The sequence below is a fragment of the Pseudopodoces humilis genome, chromosome 4 (genome assembly GCF_049639895.1).
Source record: "Pseudopodoces humilis isolate 2021_Gansu_Grassland_sample_001 chromosome 4, ASM4963989v1, whole genome shotgun sequence".
Classification (NCBI taxonomy): Eukaryota; Metazoa; Chordata; class Aves; order Passeriformes; family Paridae; genus Pseudopodoces; species Pseudopodoces humilis.
Window position 1 is genome coordinate 67,852,836 of NC_142203.1, and position 9,891 is coordinate 67,862,726.

Consider the following 9,891-nt stretch of genomic DNA (forward strand, 5'->3'; position numbering starts at 1 on the left):
CCTGGGAGAGGAGAGGAACCTGCCTATCTCCAGCCCTCAGCAGCCTCCATCCCAAAACTGCAAAATTAGAGCACAGGCACTGCTAGGATGGACAGAGCAGGAGCAAGGTCTGCAGGCAAAAGGGGTCTGCAACTGCCAGACCATCCCACTCCAGTCACACCAGCACAAGCTACCACTGCTTGTACCCTCCCCACAAGGGCAGCACTACTGGCCACACACAACCCCATTTGTCTGTGGTACTTAATTTTATTGGTATAAAAGCCCACTGTGGATAAAACTGCCTTTTCAGCCCGATGGCAGTTTCTCCCTCCCAGCCCTGTGGCACAGAACCAGGGCTGGTACCCGCCTGAAAATCCCCAAGAACAGGAGAGGGCAATGATCCATTGGAATGGTCCCTTGAACCCCCTCCCAAATCTGTGCCGGCAACAGCTGTGGCATTGCATCTCCTCCCAAGCCTTCCACCACCCTCCATGCCCACTGGGTCCTCTGGATACCATCTTTTTCCCCTCCTCCTCCCATCCTGAATGCTGTCAGTACCTGTGGGTCCCCCAGCACCATCCTACTGCACCAGGATGCCAGCTCAGCCCTGCCAGGGCTGTGGCTCCTGGGGCAGCAGGACTGGGCAGAGAGGTGGAGAAAGGAGCACTACAGCAGTCAGCCACAACCCAGGGCGTGGCAGCACTTTGCAAAGCCCTTTCCTCCACCCTGCAGCGAGGAGGCAATGCAAGCCCCCTGCCCTGGCAAGGGGGGCAGCACATCTGTGGCAGCGGGGGGAGAAGCGATGGGTTTCTTTGGGCTCAAGCCTCTGGCAGTCACACGCAGGCTAACTGGGGCTGAGCTCACAGCAGGGCCAGCAAAGTAGGGTCCCCCAAAACTGAGGTGTTTCATAGGGACACCCAAAGGGGCATTGGAGTGAGCCAGTCTCAGCCACACCGGTCGGCTGGCTGCCACAGCTGGACCCCAGTGCCTGCCCCAGCAAGGCTGGCTGGGGTCCCCCAGTCCAGGAGAAAAGATATTGCAAAGAAGGTGATGGCCGATCCTGCCGCCAGGATAGGAGGGGAGGGGAGGGATGGCTGGGGACCGGAACATCCTGCAGGGCCTCAGGATCCTGGTTGGGGGCTGGCTCCGCTCCGTAAACCTGCAGGAACCAAGAAGAGTAACAGTGAGTTTTCACCAAACTCTACCCCACTTCTCCCAAGAGAGGCAACAACCTGACCATGGCCTCAAAAACCACCTGCTTCTCTGGTCTGGGAGACAACGAGATGATACCTTTTCCTGAGCCATTGGGAGTCCAATGGTACCAATCCTGGCACCCCATGAGACCCAAAGTGTCCCCCATCCCCTTTCTGGAGCAGCACTTACAGAGCAGGAAGCGCCGCAGGTTCTGCGCAGATCCCCCCGAGAGTAGGTAAGCCCAGGCAGCGGCACCAACCATCAGCAGGTAGGAGGGCACCAAGCTGCCCACGTACAAGGGGTTGCAAAATGACTGCAGAGAGAGGCAGGAGAGGATAAGGGTGAGCAGGCAGGAGAGGACAGGGATAGGATGCGTGGCAGTGTCATCACCTCAGTGAATGGAGCGGGACAGCTGGCACCAGCCCCAGGATTTGATTTGTGAAGGGCCAGCTCCTTTGCTAGTACCAAAGGCTATTTCCTCCTAGCACAGGGACCAGTACTCTGAGAATAGGTCCCAGCACAGAGCCCTGCTCCCAGTTACTCACCAACCCCGAAACAGTGAGATGCATGATAACAACTGCTGCGATCTCCCACCAGCGCCGGTGCTCGCAGCCATGAAAGAAGAGGATCCCCCAGAAGGTGTGAAGGAAAATCAGCACCATGGTCATAAAAGCTGCAGGGAGAAGCAAAGGTATCACCAGAGAATCACCCACCTGACCTGGCCTGCAGGGAAGGGAAGGGATGGAGATTAGTCAGTAAAGGGGGGTAGAGAAACAGCTTGGCTGGGAGGTGCTGGGTCAGACTATGAGTGTGGGAGACATGGAAAGAAGAGCAGGGAGGGTCACAGGTAACAGCAAGGTTTTGTGACAGAGATATGTGACAGGGCTCTGGTGGGTGAGGGTGCAGCATGGACAAGAAAACAAGAGGGAAAACTCCAGTGCCTCATCTGCTGCCTCTGTAGTGGGACAGAGATGTGAGTGAAGGGTGCTAGTTACTCACCTGAGGTCAGGAAATACAGCTGTGAATCCCCATGGATGCCCACAGTGCCAGGCCCTAATGAGTCTGCCAGGAGATTGATCATGGAGAAGGCGCCACTCATGAGACCAAAGCCCACGCCAGCCACTGCCAGGACAGGGACTCTGTTAACCTCTGAACCTCCCAAGGGTCACCCCATGCACCTCGAAGCGAGGTTTGGCATGAGGAATCTCCCTTTGCTCACAGCAGCTCAGCCCTGCCCAGCATCGCCCCCTGCCCCCTGGTCAGGGCGCTCTGCTCTGCACAGCACTCACCATACGCCATTTGCTGAATGGAAATGGGGGAGCAGCCGTCTTCACTGAGAGCCACCAGCCCCTCGATGGCCTTCCTGCGGGGTGAGAGCACACTGGAGCCCAGCACAGCCAAGCCACCTCTTGAGGCATGGTGCAGTATTCACTCTGCAGCATGCCACCTTCCTGGCAACCTTCCTCTCCCCAAGCAACACCCACCACGGAGACTGTCCGTGTGACTGTACCACCAGACAAACCAAGCATGTGAAAATCACGTGAGGCCATATAGAAAGATTTTCCACAGAGGAATGTGGGTGCCAGCCAGCCTGGCAGAGCAGGGTTACACACGTTGGGTGCAAGGCAAGCAGCACCCCCACATGGAAAGCAGCCCCACCGCAGGCGTGGGAGGCTGTACCTGATTTCCGTACTTAAGGAAGATGTTGAATAGCAATGGAGGAGGTGCAGGTAGAGCTCGAAGAGTTAGAAAAATTCTATGGGGTGAGTAACTGGGAGAGGAGAGGCTTCATAATTTGTGCTAACTAGAGGTGCAATAAGTGAGGAGGATGCAAGGCAGCTCCTCAGCCCGGGGAGGACAGCAGTGCTTGGGACTGGAGATCCGCAAGGCAAAGGAAACGCAGTGGTTTTGTCAGAGGCTGCTCCGTGGAGCTCTGCTACCCTCTGCCTGCCCACCTCCGGCAGTGCCCTGCCGCAGGGAGCAGCGCCAGCCTGCCAACACTGCTCCCCCCCAGCATTCTCACAGCTTCCATCCAGGAACACCAGGGAGTATGAAGGACACCTCCCTGTGCCTGCCTGCCCAGCCCCAGCAGCGCCCATCCATCCACAGGACAGGGTGCAGCACGTGCTCCCCTGGCAGCAATGAACCCTGCACTCCAAGACAATGGTATCAGGAAGGCTGGGAGCTGCCCAGGCTGCTCTGAGACTGCGACCACAGCTAGTCATGGCACCAGATCCTCCAGACCTTAGGGCTGCTCTGCCCCACCACCTGAGACCCACAGGTCAACACACCGAAACAGGTGCCACCCATGTGCTCATGGTAAGCACTGAGGTAGCTTCCTACCACACTTGACACTCCCCCAGTCCAGCAGCTCACAGGCAAAATCTGGCACCACCACAGCCGAGAAGACTGTCCAGCAGTGCTGGCACAGTGGGGGAGATGCTGTTACCTGAGGAGCTTGTAGTAAAGGAAGCGGAAAGCCTCCTGCAGCAGCACCGAGAACATCACCCCAAAAATCAGGAGACCCTTCTGCAGCTGCTCATCCTGGGGGTTGCTGGCTTTCACTGCGATAAACCAGATGAGGGACGAAAGCAGCAGTGACACCAGCCAGAAGAAAGCCCTGTAAGAGACAGAGCTTGTTGGCACTGGTGCTGTGCCAGAGCCCCTGCCATGCTGGGACTGGCACAGGTGCTGGCAGCTGTGCCCCAGCCTTGCCCACTCTCCAACCAGCCCCAGTGCCATTCTGATAGCAGTGCTGGGCACGTGGTGCCTGTGTGGGTCTCACTGCTGCGCTGTGCCTGCACTCCTGCCCCACTGGTCACCAGAACTGGCACCAGTGCCCCTGCTGTGCCCACAGCAGTACCAGCACCTGTGCCAGGCTCATATCCATGCCAGTACCAGTTTCAGTACCACACCCTTCTGGTCCCACACCAGAAGTACCTAGTACCAGTTTCCCAGCTGCACACATGCACCAGTACCATTACCAACCCTCCACTGGTACTGTATGAGTTCTTGTGTCTACGATGTGCTGTGACAGTAAGAGAAACAATATTGGTGCTCCTGTCATGCAAGCAGTAACACCAGCATGAGCACAGGTGACCCCAGAGAGCCCACAAAGCACTAGCATGAGGACTGGTGACCCCAGAGAACCCACAACAGCAGCAGCATGAGCAAAGGTGACCCCAGAGAACCCACAACAGCAGCAGCATGAACACAGGTGACCCCAGAGAGCCCACAACAGCAGCAGCATGAGCAAAGGTGACCCCAGAGAACCCACAACAGCAGCAGCATGAGCACTGGTGTGCCTGCAGTAGCCACGGTGGTGCCTCAGCCGGTACCAGTCACATGCCTATCACACCCCTGATGCCACCACCACCCTGTCACACCCATACTGGTACCAGCACTCCTGTCACGCCCATACTGCACCAGCACCGTCATCGCTACCAGCACCCGTGTCCCGACTACAGCGATTGTGTTGAGACTCTGGGACCAGCACCACATCACATCCGAACCGGTACCAGCACCAGCAGCAGCAGAATCAGTGCCCCCACCACGATGGTTCTGGTAGCAGCACCGGCGCTGGTCCCAGCGCCCCTCCACGCCCACACCGCTCCCGGAGCCGATCCTGGTCCCACACCACGGCAGCACCAGAGCCCCCGGCGCTGACTGACCCGGCGATGAGGATGATGATGCGGAGCGGGTCGCGGGCGATGGTGAAGATGAAGAGGCTGAAGGCGGGCCCGAAGGCGATGAAGGTGCACCCGAAGAAGACGGCGAGCGTCATTTCGGCAGGAGCGGGGACACGGGACCGGGGTCGGACCCGGAGCTCGGACCGGACGGGCCCCGCGGCCCCTTCCCCCTCCGCCGCCCTTCCGGGGCCGATGACGTCACACGTGCGCGCGCCACCGCCGCCGGAAGCAGCGTCCCGGGGCGGGCCCGCGGGGCGGGCCCAGGCCCGTCAGTCACGGGAGCTGTGGGATATCGGGAAGGGCACAGCCGGAGCGGGGCGGGCTCCCCAGAAAAGAGGTGGCAGCATCAGGTTGGCAGAGCTCCGGAAGCGTTTGGTGAAGGCTTTTTAGGCACACGGTGTGACCCCTGGGGGTCCTGTGCAGGAGCTGGACTCGATGATCCCTGTGGGTCCCTTCAGCTTGGCATGTCCCGTGGTCCTGTGGGGACACAGCTTGGCCTCTTCCCCTCGGCCGCCCCGTGAGTGGGGCCTTGCGCGGCCTCCCAGGAGCAGGGGCTGGGTGAAGTTTGCAGGCTGTCCCACCCTCAGTGGTTCTGTGTTCGCTCCACTTGGCACCTCCAGTCCAATCCCATTTCAACGAGATTGACACAGAAAGGCACTTCAGGGTGCTTCCCGCTTACAGACACCCACACCCCGACACACGCTCTTTCCACCTCCAGAAGACTCTGCACAGGAGCACTGGATGTGGAGTTCAGCACCTGATGAACTGGCAGAAGCACCGTGCCCATGCCAGCCTTGGCACATGCAGCAAGGTCAGAGAAGGCTTTTGAGGGGTCTGGGTTTTGTTAAGTCGTGGAAAACAGGCCCTGTTTCTGAGAGGCACAATTCACAGCAGATCACTCTAGTATGGACTACAAAGGGCTCCTGAACCAGGGAAAGCCCAGGGGAGCAGTAAGATGTGGGTTCTGGCATTTCCCCACCAGCTCATGGGCTTGCCCTTGCAGCCAGCAAGTTGGTAGCTGGAAGAGGGAATCACAGGATCTTTTCCACTTGTTCCAGGGACATGACTGACATTTGGCTTGATCACCAGGGTTTACAAGGCCAAGTTGTGCCTCAGCACAAGGGATCCCAGAGGGGAGAGGGAAATTTTGTCCCTGCCTAAGATTTCATAACTTCTTTGCAAACCAGGTCAGAGTCAGCCCACCTGGCCCAGAGAAAGTCACATCTCACTCTAAGCCAGGGACATCCACTTACAATCCCTGTGTTACTTTCAGTTACAGCTCCAGAGGTTCTGCCCATTTGGCCAAGAGAGCCTCTGGGAGCTTGCTCCTGGGTCAGGACCCACTGAGGGGTGGAGATGAAGGCTGGGGTTTACCAGCTGGGAGATGTGGCTCTGGTGGCTGGGACACTGGGGAGGATGGGTCACAGCAGGAGGTATCACCAGGAACATTATCAGGCAGCTCCAACCCCACCACACCTGGATTCTGGTGACCAGTGAGTATGCATGCAAAGGAATGCTGGGCTGGATAGGGATGGGGGCAATGTCCAGGGGGTTTCTAACAAGAAGAAAAGCAAGCGCCTCAGGATGGGACAGGGCACAGAACTGTGCTTGGGTCTGAAGGAAGAGGAGCTTGGGGCTCTCAGTGGTGGCAGGTGCCCAGAGATGCTTTCAGGACATCCTGGGTGTCCTCAGCCCCCTGCTCCCTGCCACACAGATTCACCTTTCCACCCAGGCCTTGGCTTCAGGACTTGTGTTCTTCCTGGCTCTGCTGACCGTCTAGCCCAGACTGCTTCACAATGACCAGGACAATATGGACACAGCCAAACAGACAGAAGAATGTGAAGAATATCTGCATCATGATACCATCATCATCACTTGGCTGCTGCAGGTGATAGAGGGGAAGAAGGGCACCATGGAAGCCCCACTGCTTTCTGCAGTGCCGTAGCAGCCCTGGTCCTGGTCACTGTGGGCTGCTGGCTGGACAGGCAAAGGAAGCATGCCTCTGCCAGCTGCAGGGAGCAGGAGAGCTCCAGCAGCAAGGAGGAGGACAATGGCCAGAAGAAATTTAAACGTGATCTCAGATCTCAAATGATCTCAGAACTTTGTGATAAACCCATCCATCACCAATGGAAACATTCAAGCTAAGGCTGGATGGGACTGAGTAACATGATGTAATTGAGCACCCCTCCTCATTGTGGCAATGATCTTTAGAGATCCCTTCTGACTCCAGCTATTCTATGATTCTAAAGCATGACCTGCCTAGCACCTGAAGCATGGACCAGCGTGATAGAATCAAGACCAGTGATTTTATCATCTCCTAAGGCAATACTATGAAGTTCACCAAAATGATAATCCTAGCCCAATCCCCAAAGACAATAAACATCAACATAGGGGAAGACATCCTGGCGAGAAAGACATCACATAACAGAACCCTGATAACAAGTACTTTATATTTATTTTCTTTGGCTCTGGAAGGCAATAAATCAACCTTGTGACCAGCAACTGCTAAACCAATGCAATGAATTGTCCCCAAGAGTCCCTTTCTGCCTATCACCCTGTTGTAGGCCTGCCTCGCAGTAGAGATGCTCCAGTGCTGGTCCCAGATCCCCTGAGCAAGTGGAGCAGGGGCCTCATGTCCTCCTGTACTGCAGACTCCACTCTCACAGGCAGTACAGCCCCAAGCACTGCATATGGGGCACGCTTATACAAAACTGAGATGACATCTCGTGGTCATGGCTATCCATGCTTCCCTCCAGCTGTCTTGTCCTCTGCTGGCATTGACAAGTCAGTAATATCGATTTGGGGGCTGGGAGATTTGTGTGGCACTTGGCTTTAGGGGGCCTGACCTGTTTTGAAATCCCCCAGAGTCTTGCAAAACCCTCCCAACTTGGCAACACAGTTTTTCTGGCCCTCGCCCCAGTGTCTCAAGCTGTAGATGCAGAGAGAGGCTGAGGGGTGGCAGTAGTCTGTGCCTGGCTCTGCACAGCTTGACATCTCTCATCAAAAATATCTCAGATGCTCTTTGTGTGGTCCTCCCACTCCACTTGAATGTAATTCAAGGGCATTGAACAGGAAGGATTCAGAGATGAAATGAGGCACAGGAGAGATGAGAAAACTGGAGTAGAGAGCAGAGGTGAGAGGTTGCTGAAAGTTAATGTGCTGATATATCAATGGGGTGGCAACCAACAGCAGGGCTGAAAGCTCTCTGGGGAGATCTTCAGTCTGCCAGGCCAAAATAAATAAATCCAAAGGTTGAAATTCCATGGGAGAGGTGGAGAGGGAGGAAGGGAGGCACTTCAGTCCCCAGCATAGGTCTGTGACACCTGTGGGGAAACATGCACCCATGCCAGCAGTTCCACAGTGCCCCACGCTCCCAGAGCTTTCCCTGGCCTACCTATTTCTCTTTGGGGGATCAGGGGAAAGGAGATGGGTGGAAGAATGGAGGAAATGCAAAGCTTTGCTGAACCATGACATAGCTCATGTCTTTCTCAGGCTGAGCATCACCTGGGAACAGCAGTCAGGATCTCACTGCCAAGTCACAGGCAGTTCAAAGGAATATAAAGTCCCTTGCAGCGAGGTGTAAACAGTTAAGTCAATTGGACTGGTCCAAACCAGGAGGCAGCAGCAGCTAATGGGGAAAAAACAGTGGGTGTGAAAGGGCTCTTTGTCCCTGCAGGAAGGCGAAGGACGCCCAGTGGCTGGGCACTGGGACGCACCCTGACCGGGGCACAGGGCAGGCTTGTTTGCAGTGCAGGCTGTAGGCTTCAGAGAAGAGGTGCTTATACACGCAGTTCCTTTCACAGGCAGACAACCCCCTGCCTGGAAGGTGCTTTGATTAAACAACAGAACGGCTCAGCTGATGCACTGCAGAAGAGGAAGGCGGGCCCAAGGAGGAGCTCCAGCCCTTGCACAGGGACAGCTCAGCAGTCCAAGACACTATGTACTTACCTCCCATCCAGCTCCTCCAGGCCCAGGGTGGGAGGCTGCAGCTCACAGCAGACTTTGCAACTTTGGGAGGATGAACTGAAGATGAGCACCACATGCACAGGGAGCTTTTTTTCCCTGCTGTAGAAGGCCTTAGAACCACAAAACAGAATTGCTGGGCCACAGAGGGGGCGGGAGGCCAGCAGCACCTGGGCAGGAAAGAGATGCAATCTCAACACCCTCCTTTTCCTGACCCGAGAGGCATAGCAAATAAAGGAAAGCAGATAACAAAAGCTATCCCTGTTGGTCTCTTGCTGGGTCTGGCTCAACAAGGGGTCAGCATGAATTGTGTTTCCTGGCAGTATGTGGATGTGCTTTTAGAGGGATATCCGCTGGGTAGCGTGGGACAACAGGGCTTTGTCCACATCATGGAGGGGCCCGAAGTGGAGGGCAGGACTAGATAATGGCTTTGGGCATCCCCAGGAAATCCAGCCCATTTTGGTAACAGCAATGAGACACATCCGGCTGCTCTTCAGTTTGCGTTGGAGAAAATACAGCAAGCCAGGAAGAAACTTCCTGAGCAGTTTGTCAGCTGCATTAATATTTGCTAGCTTTTACAGCTGTCCCTCAGGCAGGCATTCAGTCACTGGCAATAGAAATTGCACCTAGTACAAAGGATGAGCGGCTAATCCCATATCTGGAGAAGACCCTGACAACTAATAACGTGTGCATGCATGATCATGTGCTTCTGTGTTTCCTCATTGTCATAAACATGAACCCTCCATGGAAACGTCAAGGACTTTTTGGCTTCCCTAGCTGCCAAGCCAGTAGCAACGCAGACTGTGGAAGGGGACACACCAATGACATGTTTTATCACTGTGTACTTGAAGAGGATGATGAGTTTGGATTGAGCTTGAGACCTGGAGGTTTCCTCTACATTCCAAGGACGTGATGGAGATGAGAGGACACAGTCCAAACCATGTGGTTATCGTTCCAAGCCCACCACAGCCACAGAGGTCCTGCAGACCCTCCATGCATGAACTGGGGAGGGAGACCCACACATCGTCTCCCAGTATCCGCCCAAAGGACCAAACACAGACATCCA

The 9,891-nt window shown here is 55.8% G+C and overlaps 1 protein-coding gene across 2 annotated transcripts; it reads right to left on the bottom strand.

Annotated features, from left to right (window-relative positions):
* Positions 1-226: 226 nt before the first annotated feature.
* Positions 227-5,067, bottom strand: APH1A (aph-1A gamma-secretase subunit). 2 transcript variants are annotated; one of them, XM_005527999.3, is made up of 7 exons: positions 4,845-5,067; positions 3,623-3,793; positions 2,463-2,536; positions 2,173-2,295; positions 1,719-1,846; positions 1,363-1,486; positions 964-1,138 (listed from the first exon to the last, which is right to left on the bottom strand). In XM_005527999.3, the coding sequence occupies exons 1-7, from the start codon at positions 4,955-4,957 to the stop codon at positions 1,101-1,103; spliced, it is 771 nt and encodes a 256-aa protein (XP_005528056.1). In that variant the 5' UTR covers positions 4,958-5,067; the 3' UTR covers positions 964-1,100. The 2 variants fall into 2 exon arrangements, with proteins under 2 accessions (XP_087910306.1, XP_005528056.1); XM_088054180.1 differs by lacking the exon at positions 1,719-1,846 and having other exon boundaries at positions 227-1,138.
* Between the last annotated feature and the right edge of the window lie 4,824 nt (positions 5,068-9,891).